This window comes from Salmo salar, chromosome ssa05, assembly GCF_905237065.1.
Source record: "Salmo salar chromosome ssa05, Ssal_v3.1, whole genome shotgun sequence".
In the NCBI taxonomy this organism is placed as follows: Eukaryota; Metazoa; Chordata; class Actinopteri; order Salmoniformes; family Salmonidae; genus Salmo; species Salmo salar.
Window position 1 is genome coordinate 58,871,377 of NC_059446.1, and position 16,785 is coordinate 58,888,161.

Consider the following 16,785-nt stretch of genomic DNA (forward strand, 5'->3'; position numbering starts at 1 on the left):
CCATTAAGACGGTGACAAATCCGAGATTTATGTTATAGTTTAAAGATACTCGTCTTGTGTTCCTTTTTCGTGTAAAGAAGAAGATTTATGTTTTCCTTGGGAGATCATCATTGATTGTGTTGGAGTGTTTGAGTTGAAAGAAATCCCTCAATAGAGAACTTTGTTCAATTAAGAAAACCTACTCCTGACTTGTTTATTCCACCTTTCCGCTTTAGAGTAACACCAAATTACTTGGTCCGCTCACATTGGTGGGGAATGCAAGCAATAAGTGGACGAGTGACACAAGGATAAGTGAGGAAAACAAAAATCTACCAGTAGACACAGAGGAACCATTCAAGAAAGATGGATAATGCTCTACTACAACAGTTGATCACGGCACAGCAGACAACCATAGAACTCATGCAACAACAGCTGAGCCGGCGAGAAGAACCCGTGAAGCTGCTGACTATGGGCGACTAAAAACCGAGATCCTGCCCCGGTACCAGCTGACCGCCCGAGATAGAGTCGTAAAGTTCCATCAATGGACCTATGCGGCCAACCAACCCGTCCGTGCCCAGATCTTCGCACTAATACGACTAACGAAACAGTGGCTGGAACCCGGAAGGGAGTAGGACATGTCGTAGAGACCCTAGTAGTGGACAACATTTTGAGGGAATTACCCAGGGACTTAAAAAGGGTCATGGCGCAAGCAAACCTGTTGTCAGCCGACGACATAGCCCAGGCTGTGGAAACATACCGATCTACAGGGGACAAGGAGGAACGGAAGGATTCTGCAAATCCCGTACCCCGACTAACCCCGGCACGTCCGCCACCAAAACGTCCGAACACCGCTTGCTGGCGCAGTGGAGGGGGCCCTACGAAGTAACGAAAAGGGTCTCACCGGTCAATTACCTCATCAAGCAACCTGACAGGAGGAAGAAGGTCCAACTCTATCATATAAACCTGTTGAAGAAGTACCATGGAAGAGAGGAGGGGGAAGCTTTGATGGCCCTGGAGGGAAAAGGAAAAGAGGAGGCCCTACCACAGGTGCACCGTGGCCAAACTCTCCTGCCAGAGCAGTCGAGACAGCTAGACAAGCTGATTATGCAATTCGGCCGGGTATTCTCTCCCTTCCCAGGACAAACAGATGTCCTGTTTCTCCATATCCACACTGAACCCGGCAAGAAGGTGCCTATCCGGCCTTACAGGATTCCTAAGGTCGCCGAGTCATCGCTAAGAACAAGGTAAGGGAGATGCTGAGGATGAGGGTGATTGAGCCATCTACGAGTGAGTGGTCCAGTCCCATAGTCCTGGTCCCCAAACCCGATGGTAGTATGAGACTCTGCAATGACTTTAGGATGGTGAACACCATCTCTACATTCGACGCGTATCCCATGCCTCGCGTGGATGAACTCTTGGAGCGCTTAGGAAAGGCCAAGTTCATCACCACCCTGGATTTGACGAAGGGATATTGGCAAGTGCCGGTGGCTCCGGAGGATCGCCCAAAGACTGCCTTTGCCACACCGAAGGGGCTTTTTCAATATGTGAGGATACCCTTCGGACTGCATGGTGCTTCGGCAACTTTCCAATGCTTCATGGATGCCATTCTCTGGCCCCATCAAGAGTGCGCAGTGGCGTACATAGACGATGTGGTTATCCACAGCGAGCACTGGGATAGTCACCTCCTGCGACTACGGGCGGTGCTCGTGAGCCTGGAAGCTACAGGGTTGATGGCCAATCCAAAAAAATGCTGCCTGGGTCTGTCCAAAGCGGAATACCTGAGATACACCGTGGGGAATGGAAAGATACGCCCCCATGCAGAGAAGACCAGGGCAATTCGGGACCGGCCTCGACCCCAGACAAAGTGGGACGTTCTGGCCGTCTTAGGGATAACGGGATATTATCGCCGTTTCATCCCTGGATATGCAACCATTGTCACCCCCTCACAAACCTCATCAAGAAAAATCGGCCAAACCGTGTAGCATGGAAGGACAAGACGGAAGACGTCTTTCAGTTGCTAAAAGATAGCCTGTGCTCTGATCCCGTCTTGCAGGCTCCTGACTTCTCCCAAGAGTTCATTGTGCAGGTAGACGCCTCAGATACGGAGCTCAGCGCCATCCTAGCTCAGGGTGAAGGCGAAGCAGAGAGGCCTATTCTCTTCATAAGTAGGAAGCTCAGTGATCGGGAACAGAGATATGCTACTGTAGAGAAAGAGGCCCTAGCCATTAAGTGGGCCCTCGATTATCTCTGGTCCTACCTACTTGGACGTGGGTTTGCCCTCGTTACCGACCATGCTCCCCTTACATGAATGGCCGGTAAGAGAAACAATAACAGAATAGCCAGATGGTTTCTATCTTTACAACCGTTCTCTTTCCATGTCATCCACAGGGCTGGATCAAGGAACGGGACCCGGCCCTCCGGTCCGGTCCTGAGGGGGGAGGTATGTTGAAGGATATCTACCTCACTAGCTTTAAGCACCAGCTGTCAGAGCAGCTCACAGATCACTGCACCTGTACATAGCCCATCTGTAAATAGCCCATCCAACTACCTCATCCCCATACTGTATTTATTTTTTTATCTTGCTCCTTTGCACCTCACTTGCACATTCATCTTCTGCACATCTACCATTCCAGTGTTTAATTGCTAAATTGTAATTATTTTGCCGCTATGGCCTGTTTATTGCCTTACTTCGCCTTCTGGAACGGGAATGCGGACGCTCTATCCCGACGCGACCAAGACAGCGCGTCTAGCGCCTGAGGGGGGAGGTATGTTGAAGGACCACCAGAGGGCAGGCTGGGCTCACGGATAGTAGCCCAGCCAGGCATGTGAGTCAAGGTGACCAGAGGCAATTAAGCACAGCTGACGGTACTAATGACCTATTCTCTTTCCCCTACAAGAGAGAGGAGGGAACCGGCAGAGAGAGAGGGGAAAAAGAAAGGAAAGAGTGTTTGCTCCTCCAGAGGAGAAGACGTACCTTTTGGAAGGCGAAAAGAAGAGGAAGACAAACTACCTCTGGGGAATGGCCACCAGGAGAGGGGAACTATCCACAAATGAACCATTTAAGATGGTGACAAATCCGAGATTTATGTTATAGTTTAAAGATACTCGTCTTGTGTTCCTTTTTCGTGTAAAGAAGAAGATTTAGAGATCCTCATTGATTGTGTTGGAGTGTTTGAGTTGAAAGAAACCCCTCAATAGAGAACTTTGTTCAATTAAGAAAACCTACTCCTGACTCGTTTATCCACCTTTCCGCTTTAGAGTAACACCAAATTACTTGGTCCGCTCACATATATTTTAATTACTTCGCCACCATGGCCTTACTTCCCTTATCTTACCTCATTTGCACACACTGTATATAGACTTATTTTTCTACTGTATTTATTGACTGTATGTTTGTTTATTCCATGTGTAACTCTGTGTTGTATGTGTCGAACTGCTTTGCTTTATCCTGGCCAGGTCGCAGTTGTAAATGAGAACTTGTTCTCAACTAGCCTACCTGGTTAAATAAAAGGGGAAAAAAACTACCAAAAAAACATTAATTTTAAACGCTGTGGCAGTCCTCTCTTCCTATGAATGGTATTAGTTGTTTGGCTGACAGAATGGGCCTGTGTGTGGAAGACTGGGGTCCACAGCAGGAGGCCATGGCCAATGACACTGGAACAATTAGGCATGTGAAGGAATCACATCACTGTTTGGCTGACCACCTCCCCTTCTCAAATACTGATGAGGCCAGATTCTAAAGAGAGCTACACTGCCCACTGAGTTGTGTGCAATTCAATCAAGCAAATAGACCTCAGAATATGTTTTGAGACACAATAGAATGTACAATCTGGTTACAATGAAACAGATTATTGGAATGTAGCTGTTGTCCACATTTTCTAACATTGCTCCTACCTGCGTGAATTAGAGACATTTTAATGTATGAGCCGCTCTGCTGAAACTTGCAGTAAAATGCAATCCTGAAATTGGGGGGGTAAAAACATATGCTTAAACAAGATTTACAACAGTCAGAGTAATTTAATTTTCAATTTGTATGAAGGTGGTTCACTTGGTTTGTAAGGGCAAGAATGACCTTTCGGATTAATTTGTCTGCAATCAATAAGCAGCCCTATGAACCTTTATCTGTTTCCTCTGATCTAGCCTGAGTTTGTATCGATCCGTGGGAGTGGCTGATGGCTTAGCCCTGTTTGTGTGGTTGAGAGACAGACTAGCGTCCCTCACCACCAGAGCGGCTGTGTGCATACAGATCAGTGGCTTCCCACTGGGCACAGACATCAATTCAACGTCTATTCCACATTGGTTCAATGTAATTACATTGAAATGGCGTGGAAACAACGTTGACTCAACAGTGTGGCCCAGAGGGTTATGACTCAGATTGGTCAAAGTTCTGTTAGAGCGCAGCATTTATGGATGATTAACCTACTGTACTTAACAACACATGACAGAGGGAATGGGAGAGTGAGAAATTGTATTTGTTAGTGGCGTTAATCATTATCAAATAGTTCATTGCCATAGCAGCATTGTTTACCTGGTGTCCACAGAACATATTTAAACTGAAAAATGTAAAAAGTAAAAGCAATGTTTTCTGTAACACACATAACTTTAATGTATTGTAGCCTATAATTATTTTAATAATGTTGCCTCACTGTGAGTACAGTTTGTTCAACACCATTGCTCAGCCGTAGTGCAGGGAAGTATTGGCACAAAGGAGTGGTCCTCATTTGTTTGTCACTTTCATTTAATTTCCTGTGGGACCTCCCTCATTCACCAGGGGAAGCCTTAAATCAACCAAGTGGTGCTGAATCTCCTGAATCCAAGTTGTCTGTCGTCATGTTATATGTTCTGTGACCTGGAAACATCTGCAGGACAGAGGACAGTGAGAAGCTATCCTTGCAGCTGAAGACAGAGCAGTACACTTCAACTTTAACCTATACTTTTTTTGTTACATTGAGATATCACAGTTTATGCTCATATTAGAACTCACATACAGTGCCTTCAGAAAGTATTCATACCCCTTGACTTATTCCACAATGTGTTGTGTTACAGCCTGAATTCAAAATCGATAAAATATTTTAAGAAATCTCACCCATCCATACAAAATACCCTATAATGACAGTGTTTTTTCTTACATTTATTAAAATGAAATGAAGAAATATCACATTTACATAAGTATTCACACCGCTTACTCAATACTTGGTAGAAGCAGCTTTGGCAGCGATTGCAGCTGTGAGTCTTTCTGGGTAAGTCTCTAAGAGCTTTCCACAACTGGATTGTTCAACAAATGCCCATTATTCTTAAAAAAAATATTCAAGCTCTGTCAAACTGGTTGTTGATCATTGCTAGACAGCCAGATGCAGGTCTTGCAATAGATTTTCAAGTAGATTTAAGTCAAAACTATAACTTGTATACTCAGGATCATTTACACTCTTCTTGGTAAGCAACTCCAGTGTAAATTTGGACTTGCGTTTTAAGTTATTGTCCTGCTGAAAGGTGAATTAATCTCCCAGTGTCTGGTGGAAAGCAGACAAAACCAGGTTTTCCTCCAGGATTTTGCCTGTGCTTAGCTCCATTCCGTTTATTTTTTATCCTGAAAAACTCCCCAGTCCTTAACGATTACAAGCATACCCATAACATGATGCAGCCACCACTATGATTGAAAATATGGAGAGTGGTAGTCAGTGATGTGTTGTATTGGATTTGCCCCAAACATAACACTTTGTTTTCAGGACAAAAAGTTAATTGATTTGGCACATTTTTTGCTGTATTACTTTAGTGCCTTGTTGCAAATAGGATACATGTTTGGAATATTTTTTATTCTGTACAGGCTTCCTTCTTTTCACTCTGTCAGTTAGGTTAGTATTGTGGAGTAACTACAATGTTGTTGACCCATCCTCAGTTTTCTTCTATCACAGCCATTAAACTCTGTAACTATTTCACAATGATGACAATGGTGACTTGTCATCATTGTGAAATTCCTGAGCGGTTTCCTTCCACTCCGGAAACTGAGTTAGGAAGGATGCCTATATCTTTGTAGTGACTGCATGTATTGATACTCCATCCAAGTGTAATTAATAACTTCACCATGCTCAAATGGATATTCAATGCTGCCTTTTTTACCATCTACCAATAGGTTCCTTTCTTTGTGAGGCATTGGAAAACCTCCCTGGTCTTTATGGTTGAATCTGTGTTAGAAATTCACTGCTGATGAGGGACCTTACAGATAATTTTATGTGTGGGGTACAGAGATGAGGTAGTCTTTCAAAAAGCATGTTAATCACTATTATTGCACACAGAGTAAGTCCATGCAAGTTAGTATGTGATTTGTTAAGCACATTTTTACTCCTGAACTTATCCAGGCTTGCCATAACAGAGGAGTTGAATACTGATTGTGTCACGATCGTCGTAATAACATTCGGACCAAAGCGCAGGGTGATATGGGTTCCACATGTTTATTGAATGAAACGCACAAAAACAATAAAGAACGAACGAAACGTGAAACAAATTAAGTGCTCACAGGCAGCTACACATAAACAAGATCCCACAAAACACAGCGGGGAAATGGCTGCCTAAATATGATCCCCAATCAGAGACAACGAAAAACAGCTGCCTCTGATTGGGAACCATACCAGGCCAACATAGAAATAAACAACCTAGATTACCCACCCTAGTCACACCCCGACCTAACCAAAATAGAGAATAAAAAGGCTCTCTATGGTCAGGGTGTGACAGATTGACTCAAGACATTTCAGCTTTTCATTTTTTATTAATATGTAAAAAAGTTCTAAAAACATAATTTCACTTTGACATTATGGGATATTTTGTGTAGGCCAGTAACAAAAAATCTAAATGTAGTCAATTTTAAATTCAGGCTGTAACACAACAAAATGTGGACAACGTCAAGGGGTGTTGTAACGTTTGTTGTGTGTGGAGGACCAAGACACAACAGGGAAGTGTATACTCATCTTCTTTTTAATATTGAAGAAGGTGAAACAAAATGAAACCCGTATACAATTACGAAAACGACACTAACAGTGCTGTCATGTGAAGAACACAAAACAGAATACAACTACCCACAAACCACAATACAAACACACCCCTAATTATAGGACCTTCAATCAGAGGCAACGATAGACAGCTGCCTCCAACTGAAGGCCCCAACACCAATTAACTAAACATAGAAATACAAATGACTAGACAGAACATAGAAATAAACTAACATAGAACAATAACCAAAACCCTGGGCTAATAAATCAAATACCCCTCTCTACATGGACACATACACACAACCACCCTGAACCACATAAAACAAATACCCCCTGCCACGTCCTGACCAAACTAAACACTAACAAATCACACCTTTACAGGTCAGAACGTGACAGGTGTGAAAACTTTCTGAAGGCACTGTATGTTGTTGACACAGGCATATGTTGAGGCACCTACAGTATCTGGCTGTGATCCAACCTTGGAGCCTCCGGCTTTATCTCACGTCTCATAGCACTCACTATGCCTGAGAAGCACTTTCATGGCTGTTGATCAACCCTTTTTCTAATGGACTGTCATTCCAACCCACATTTGTTTTCCCATGGGAGTTGCTCAAATCCGGGATGATGGGTGCTAAATCCTCTCTTAAAAGTAACAACTTTTTGTTTGCATAGCAATCCCTCATTCCAAGTAACACAACAATACACTGTGATCATGTGGAATAAAGGACGGTTTCTTTTTATATAAACAGCAAACAATTTTGACCTATAACTGTATTTTCATGTGTTTCTCAAAGGCCAGTTTTGTTGTTACTATAGGCTGCTTAGTCATAGTAAATAACTGTACAATCTTTCTAAATTGCCTGCAAATTAAATACCAGTGAAGTCAGGGGCAACAATAATCCACAAACCAGACAATTCATGTCATGAAAGGCTCTTCCAGTTTACCCTCACCCAACCATATTCAAGACAACTATTTATAGAACAAGTACATCATGTTTATCCCTATTATGCAAAACTGTGTCTATTTATTGCCCAAACACCGACAAGCATACATTTTATCCCTTCTCTGGCAAAGTGGCACCTTCTGTCTTAGAAGAGACACTGGGGGGCTTTCCAGTGAACTAAAGTGACATCTTGTGGTAAGGAGGAAACACTATAGCTAGAGACCAAGGTCAGAAAGATCAAGTGTGGTCAATAGCATTGAGCTAATCTTCTATTTCAACAGCCATTCAACATGATAAGACACAACCGTTTTTGATAACCTTTCATTTGAGGAAATATAATGTACATGCTAATCAAGTCCACACACCTCTCAATATTAGGAAGGTGTTCCTATTGTCTATTTTTAGTTGAACCCTGGGTTGAATTGAAACAATAGCTATTGATGTCTTCACAAATGTTATATAGGCCTAAATATTGATGATATATGACTTAGAAAGTACGGTTACATTTCATTTGCTCTGTTAAACCTACCCTTTGAAATTACTTTGATAGCAACAGGGAATCTATTTTGTCATTAAACAGGGAAGCTATTTAATTATCATTCTCACGATAGCACATTGGTAATAGTCAGTGACAAATATAAGCAGGGCTTGGATATAATCTTGGATGGGAGACCAAATTAATATATGTACGTAGATCATTTCTCCAGTAGGTGTTGCCCAGCCTATTGTTTTTATTTTCTGATAGTCGATATACAGTAACGTTGAAGATCTGAACATTGTTTTGAAGGTACATATTCAACATATTTGTCTATGTTGGAAATTGCTTACCATGATGACATAATCCTGTAGTTGAAATTTCCATGTCACAATACCTTGACAAATGACCTTGAAACAAACTTGTGCCTAGTGGGGTGTAGGATCTTAATTTGACCAGTTCCTTCTCAAGAATAAAATAATCCTGCAGCAGGAGGATTTGATTATTTTAAAACAAAAGGGATGATTTCTAACTGGAAATTTGTTTTGATCTGCTTCAGTAGGCTATAGTTTAGGTGTAGCCTACGGATGCATTTCAGATTCACTTGTATGTAGTGGAGACCAATATATATCTTGTCTTATTAAGTTATATAAAATAATGGTTGTTAATGTGTATGGCTGCGTTTCGGATACATTTTTGTACATTTGAATGTAGCAGTTGTAGGATCTACAGTAGTAGGACATTTATTCTGTCTGGTGCTTTAGCGTTTGATCGAGCGAGAGAGAAAGAAAACTGTGGGTTTTCAGTGAATTTATGTAAATCCCGAGACTCATTTGAATGCGGTGAAGGAATATTCTCAGCGACAACAGAGTGATCAAATTAAGATACCACACCTGTACATGACATAAGTGACCTAATAACTAAGCAGTATACCATGCCATGAAATGAAATTATGTTGTGATATTACAGTTTATGCTCATGTTAGCACTCACATATGTTGATGATACAGACATATGATGTTGATGCACCTAAAGTATCTGGCTGTGACCAAACCTTGGAGCCTCCAGCTGTATCTCACGTCTTATAATGTAGCACCCACTATGCCTGAGAAGCAATTTCATTTTTTTTGTTTTTGCTCAACCCTGTTTCTAGTAAACTGTCAATCCAACCCACATTTGTTTTCCCATGGGAGTTGCTCAAATCCAGGAATGACGGGTGCTAAGTCCTCTCTTAACATTAACAAATGATAGCCCAAGGACATCCTGTCTATCTCCATTATGCACAAATATGTATATTTATTGCCTAAACAGAGCCCCCCCCCCCCATAGCTAGAGACCAAGGTCAGAAAGTGTGGTCAATAGTATTGAGGTACTCTTCTATTTCAACAGCCATTCAACATGATAAGACACAACCGTTTTTGATTACCTTTTGTTGTGGAAATTCTTACACAGGGACACTCAAAGTCAATCTTAATGAATCGTTGTTTATTGCCAGCGTGCTGGAGAGGCTCCAACCAACTCAATGCACCATAGTACACGTCATTCAGGAACTCTGCCTGGGAAGTCCCAGCAGTTGTCGTATATATGGCTATACACAGACAAGTTATATTTGTATGATTTAGCATAATGAATGAATCATTACCGTTTTGTTTCATCCATGTGACCGACCAATACTGGTTCATGACACGTGACAGACCAATACCTCACGAGACTTCATTCTCTCTAAGCTGAGACCTTGAAACTGAGATATCTTTCGTTCGTTCTCAAAACAAGATCTGGGCGTACTGCCAAATTGCAGCTACCGATAGTGAGGATTTGTACAGTCAGCCACTTGCATGAACACAGACATTCGTTATTTAGAACAGCACATGAATAGAACACAGAAATGTGTTATAAGAATAGCACAAACATAAACATTTCCCTTACACTTTCATTTGAGGAAATATACTGTACATCCTAATCAAGTCTGGAATTATTAGGGATAGCAGGTAAAGCATTGGACATGTGCCTCTGTGCCTCACCGTCAATCATGAGATTCTGTTGAGCTTTTAGTTATATAGACTAAACCAGCATAGAATGATCATCAAAGAGAAGACAAAGAAGTTCAAAGTGTACCATAATGTCTGCAGATTCACTATGCACATAAAGTACTGAGAGAAATAATGTTTATTCCACCTGTTTATTAACATTAAAGCTGTTGAACAGGAAGGTTAAGTTGATATGGCTATTAGCTGAGTAAAACCAGACGAAACATCAGCTAAAAATACACTGACCTGTCTGGCACACCTTGTTCACCTGGTTGTCATTATTTTAATGACTTTACCATTGTTCCACCTTGTCTGCTTAAATCCCCTACAAAGGCCATGATTTTTAAATGAGGCCCTATTTTCCATTGATAACACTTTATGTGAGATGGAATCTTTCTGAAGTTTCCAGTCTGTTGTTTCCAGTTCTCTTTACTTCAAAAATGAACTACAAAACCTGTTGCCAAATGGGTAATGAATGAATGATTTAGGATTTTCACACACTGGATAGTGAATACATTTTTAACAGGATAGGGGACATCTCAAATTACGTAATGTGGAATATTTGGGAAGTAGGATTCAGGAAGTAAGCTTTGCTTCATCACACTGATGCCTCCTAGTCAGCGTGTCTCCCAGCGTCTGTCAATACCACCCATCACGCCACCTACCGTTGAGCCCCTGCGAAACATATCCTCCCCTTTCCGATGGTAATGACTTAGCATAGTGTGACATCTGACAGCGGGACAATACAGGGAGACCCAAAAAAACACTGGGGGTAGCCGGCGTGCTCGCCAACTCCTCCTCAATATGACTGACCATCCTGACTTCACGACAGATATCCCTCCTCTTCCTCTATCTCCTCCTCTTCAATGTTAACTGGACTGATTGGTCATATCAGGCAGTGTGTGACGGTCAGAGCTGAAGCACAAAGACAGTGGGTGAGCGCTGTCTCCCATGGTGTGGATACAGAGACACAGAGGTCCTTTCACTGCTCTGTTCAGTGTTCTGCTCACTGTGACGGAGTGACTCTGAGAGCACTGCAGCTCCAGGGTGTATTTCAACTCCATTACTACGCCTCAATCCAAATGTCCAATAACTTGCCTTCAATGACAATGCATTTCCAAGGTTCAAAGAGTAACAAAATGTCACACGATTTAGCTCTGATGTCCCTTATGTGTGCTATTTTGAAAATACCAAAAACTGCCTCTGTTTAGGGAACTGCAATTGCTTATCGGTAAAAATCCTTGCTTACTTTACAGAACTCAGTGGCCTTGTTTAGCAGGCACACTGTTAAAAGAGGCAAGAAGCAGTGGCCATAGCAACCTCAGTGGAGACAGAACAAGCAGTGTTTTGTATTTGTGACAAAGGACTGCTTGGCTTTCCCTGTTTCTGCTCTCCTGCGCACTTGCACGGTTGGACGCACACATGCACACGCACACACATAGTCCTCCAGACCCTGTGTGAATGGCAGGGTGGTGTCCTTGCATGGGCAATGTTTACAGGATGTTATCTGTCTCGGTGCCTGCCCCTCATCCCTCTGAGTGGGTTCCCGTTGGAATGCAGAGAGGGGATGGAGGAGTTCCAAAGGGGGAGTGACGAGAGAGAGAGAGAGAGAGAGAGAGAGAGAGAGAGAGAGAGAGAGAGAGAGAGAGAGAGAGACTACATATACATCCCAACACTAGGAGGCTGGTGTTCATAGGCACAGCTGGACTGTTGGATAACTGGACTTCACCCCTCTGTATACTTTATTGGTGAGTTTCTTCCTCTTTTCTTTATCAACCTCCATTTTGTCTCTCTCTCCGGGAAGTTTGAATTTCCATCAAGGGTGTTAAGTTTTGTTTACCCAGATTTTCTATTCTTTGATGACCTGATCTTGTTTGAGAAGTATAGAGTACCTCTGAGACCTATATGAAAAAGTGAGGAACTGGTTTTGAAAGACAATTCTTTTTTGTGCACTGACAAGACAAACAGGTGAAATTGAAGTGCAATTTGAGATGTTGGGAAAGCATTGTTAACGGATGTGGTCTTGCTGGGATCTCATGACTCAAGGATGTGGTCTCCATAAGAGCTCTATAGGCTGGTTTCTTTCCCAAGTGGCAAGGAAAATAATGGGTAGCAATACAATTTTACTCAGCACTCCTATGTTCAAAGAATTTGAGAGAAGTTGAGTGATATTGAAAAGAAGGCAAAATGCCTCCTGTTGGTTACAAAAATAGTTTGGGGCTCGCCTTTTTCTTCCTCTTAATTGTACCCTTGGACTACCAGTCTCACAGTCAACAATTTTTGTTTCACTAGTGAAGACTTGACATATCCTAAACCAGGACAATTGCTCAGTAAGTATTTTCCTTCACTATTATTTTTTATTAGAATGCCTTCAGTTCAATGTGGTGATGAGTCACAAGTGAATTCTACAAAATATTTCAAAATTCAAATTATTTCATGTACTCTTAACATTTTTTTTTAACATGTTATAACTTAAAAATGGGATAGCAATAACTGGTGATGTTAGCTTATTTAATAGGACTAACGTAATTAGTACAGTGGTAGTCCTTGGGAAAGCATGTAAAATGACACCATTCATCTTGCCATGCAGCAATACCTGGTAAGCCCATGGTCTATGGGTGTACATATGAATCTGTATTTTGTGTTTTTCCTGTAAATGTAAATGCCTGATGCTACATTGTACATAGAGTTGCTGTGAATTCAATGACCCAATTGCATTTCAATTAACTGACATTTTAGTGTGTGGGAGAAGAAAAAAAAATTCAGTACAGAACAAGTGCAGTGGTGGATTTTTTTTCCTTGGATCTGGGTGTGCCTTTTTTCTGTAGTGGATATTGTCTCAGGGGAATGAGATATGTTTGAGTTAATCTCTTCTGTGTATTTTACATTGAAAATAATATGTTCACAAAGTAAATACCCTTTTTTCCCAGGTTGTGGACATCTGTGTTTGATTTGGGTCTTGGCTATTGTTAGGCTTGTCAATTCAACTCCAAAAAGCCAGCACTGCAGTGTTGCGCAACTCTCCACGTCATAAAGTGAGAGTACACACACTGCTTTTGATATTTGCTCTGAGTCCCCATAAACATTCAGTATGTTAATTTTAAATCATGGTTTGAAGTGAGTCAGTGCCACCGAAGCTGTGATCGAGTCCTGTCATAAACCTGTCATAAACCTGAGACTCTGGGTGTGGCATGAAACTAGACTCTTGCATGTCCCAACATGTTCTCCATTTGTTTTATTGCTGAGAGTAGCTTGTTCTATTTGACTCCAACTGTCTGTGTTAGATGCTGTTCGTGTTTTCTGTGCTAGATACGATCAGTGGTGGAAAAAGTATCAAATTGTCATACTTGAGTTAAAGTAAAGATATCTTAATAGAAAATGACTCAAGTAAAAGTGAAAGTCACCCAGTAAAATACAACTATTTGGTTTTTAAAATACTTAAGTATCAAAAGTAAATGTAATTTGTAAAATATACTTAAGTATCAAAAGTAAAAGTATAAATCATTTCAGATTCCTTATATTAAGCAATCCAGATGGCACCATTATCTGTTTTTTTTATATTTACAGATAGCCAGAGACACACTCCAACACTCAGACATAATTTACAAACGAAGCATGTGTGTTTAGTGAGTCCGCAAGATCAGAGGCAGTAGGGATGACCAGGGATGTTCTCTGACCATTTTCCTGCCCTGCATTCAAAATGTAACAAATACTTTTGGGTGTCAGGGGAAATGTATGGAGTAAAAAGTATATTATTTTCTTTAGGAATGTAGTAAAAGTTAAAGTAAAAGTTGTCAAAAATATAAATAGTAAAGTACAAATATCCAAGAAAATTACTTAAGTAGTACTTTCAAGTATTTTTACTTAAGTACTTTACACCACTGAAGACGATGATGATCGAGTCATCTCCAACACAAACTTCTTCAAACTAATAACCAGCTAATCCTTACAAATAAAAAAAGACCAAATCTGATGTTGCTGCCTTAACACATGTATTATTTCACCTCAACAAACCTTCACAAGAGTTTTATCGTTTGTTCCTCTTTCTCTTTCAGACATCAACATAGTCAAAGATTCTTTGAAGACCTAGTTGGCCATTGTTACTTTGTGACAAAGCCCTCAAAATGACCAGTGTGGCAGAATGGCTCGTGCAGAACAGGGGCAAGATCGAGAAGGGGGTGGAGATCATGGGACAGGCCTCCGCAGTCCTGGCAGCCACTGTGGGTCAGCTCCATCCCGTCCTGGAGGCCGTGTTTGTAGCCTCCTCTGAGATCCTCAGCAACCCGGAAGGGCAGGATGCCCGTTACCTGACTGAGCAGTTCAGCATGGTCAACCAAAAACTGGAAGGCATCCAGGCTGAGATTGAACAAATCGCCCTGGAGCTGCAGAGGACCTCCTTGAATAAGCAGAACTTTGACCGTGAGGCACAAATGCTCAGCCAATACGAAAAGTTCCAGGACTTTGTCAACGCCAAGCCCAAGTTCAAAGAGAAGAAGATGGAGAAGTTCCTCAGCCATTATGAGAACACGGACACGGACTTGAACCTGGACGCGCTCTATAATGCCGTTACCGGGGACAATACCTCAGGTGACCCCATGCTGGAGACAGTGGTTTCCACAGAACAAAGGAGTAGAAGGGCGGTAGAAGATTTCTGTGCCAGGCTTAAGAAGCTCTTTGTGGTGGGCATCATTGCTGTCATGGGTTATGCCAGCCTCAAGGAAGGGGTTGTGGGGGATGAGATGGTGAAGAAGTGGCAGGAGCGTATGGAAGATGTTGAGAACCGCATGAAAGCAGCGGTGGATGATTGCACTGAAAACTTCGCCGATCAAGCCAAATTGGACATGGAACACCAGCTTCAGGAGAAACCTGGCAGTGTTGACCTTGACTTCACCAAATCCCTATTGGACACACTTATTAAGAAATATGACTGGGTTAGCTGGTCTATCAGGGTCTTCAATGACAAGGAGCGCATTGTCTTTTTCAACTGGCTAGCTGGAAAGAAGTACCATGGCAGTGGAGGAGGAGCTAATTACTTTGATGTGTTGACCAAGAACAACATCAAAGTGGTGATCTCTTTCAGTGTTCAGCCTAAGCCTATCAACAAGGGTCAGATTCAGCAAGAAATTGAGGGGCAGAAACTGAAGGGGAACATGATGGATGTGGCTCAGGTCCTCAGCAGAAGTCTCCCCAACTGCTTGGTGCATGCTGTCAGCCACTATAAGGAAGTGGTGGAGACCAACAACTTCCAAGAGGATTGTTACTACTATGGAAAACACAAAAAAGCGTACTTATGCATTCATCCTGAGTAGCTTTTTTTAAAACAGTGCAATGGAAAATAGAGTAGATATAATGGGGAAAACTACAAATACAATTCATGAATGTTTATAACTGAGTTTAGAGATGTTTTTATTGATATCTCAAACCTAGCTGATGCTTTAGCTAGTGATTGTGTGAAATGTAATCTCTTGTTACAGACTGCATTTGTTTATCGCCCTTGTATATTTATTTAGTGATCATTTACCAGTGGTGTCAAACACATGGCCCGCGGGCCAGATTTTGGGGGGAAAAACAATGGATAGTGGACTGTCTTATGCAAAATTTCAAGGCGAAGAAATATAACCAATTTTCAGTACGGCGCCTCGATCTCTTTGAAGACTGAATGCGGCCCTCTGGGCAAAATTTATTTCACACATCTGGTTTAAACTATCAGGATTTGTACATGTGTATTAATGGACATATATGAGACATTTTATGTCAGGCTGTGGCTATCTACTCAACAACAGTGACAACGCATGAGAATGTAGTACTTCCTCTTACCAAAGAGAATAGTAAGATACCTTATTCTACCTGCATTCCAGTATTTCATGATGATCATACTGTAAATTAGCACACCAGCCAGCGTAATAATGTGTTATGTAAGCTTACCGCAAACAACTATTTCTCCTCATCAATGTACTGAGGACTTACTCAAGCTCCTTTGAAAAATGCTGTTGATAGACGCACCACACGGTCCAAATCTATAGCCTTACCACATTACATCTCTGTCTGTATTCACACATTTGATATCCTTCATATAGCTATAAAATGTTTATGGTCTTCTTTATTCATAATAAACCACAATTTAAAGGACATTGTTATCACTGGTCATCATTGTGCAATAGTAAATTATGACTTGTATATTCTATCTCTACCTGCAGCTGAGGAAATGTGCCTAATTGGCATGATAACATAATTTTAGAGGGTACTTTATGTAAAAACGTTTAAGCAGAGGTACACTTAGTCATAAACATCGATAGTGATAATTTGTGACAGTTTATTTACATTACTCCCTAAACAATCATCAGCCCCAGCAATATAAACACAATTACCATCAGCAAA

General features: G+C 41.5%; 1 protein-coding gene across 2 annotated transcripts; it reads left to right on the top strand.

Moving 5' to 3' along the window:
* The first annotated feature begins 12,002 nt into the window (after window positions 1–12,002).
* rpz5 (rapunzel 5) lies at window positions 12,003–16,536 on the top strand. 2 transcript variants are annotated; one of them, XM_045718427.1, is made up of 3 exons: window positions 12,098–12,155; window positions 12,700–12,737; window positions 14,463–16,536. In XM_045718427.1, exon 3 carries the CDS (start codon window positions 14,532–14,534, stop codon window positions 15,714–15,716), a length of 1,185 nt encoding a protein of 394 aa, XP_045574383.1. In that variant the 5' UTR covers window positions 12,098–12,155; window positions 12,700–12,737; window positions 14,463–14,531; the 3' UTR covers window positions 15,717–16,536. The 2 variants fall into 2 exon arrangements, with proteins under 2 accessions (XP_014056254.1, XP_045574383.1); XM_014200779.2 differs by lacking the exon at window positions 12,700–12,737 and having other exon boundaries at window positions 12,003–12,155.
* Window positions 16,537–16,785: the final 249 nt, after the last annotated feature.

What these genes read in the sequence shown, in the direction of transcription:
- rpz5 (XM_014200779.2), top strand. Translation starts at nt 14,532, where the DNA reads ATGACCAGTGTGGCAGAATGGCTCGTGCAGAACAGGGGCAAGATCGAG.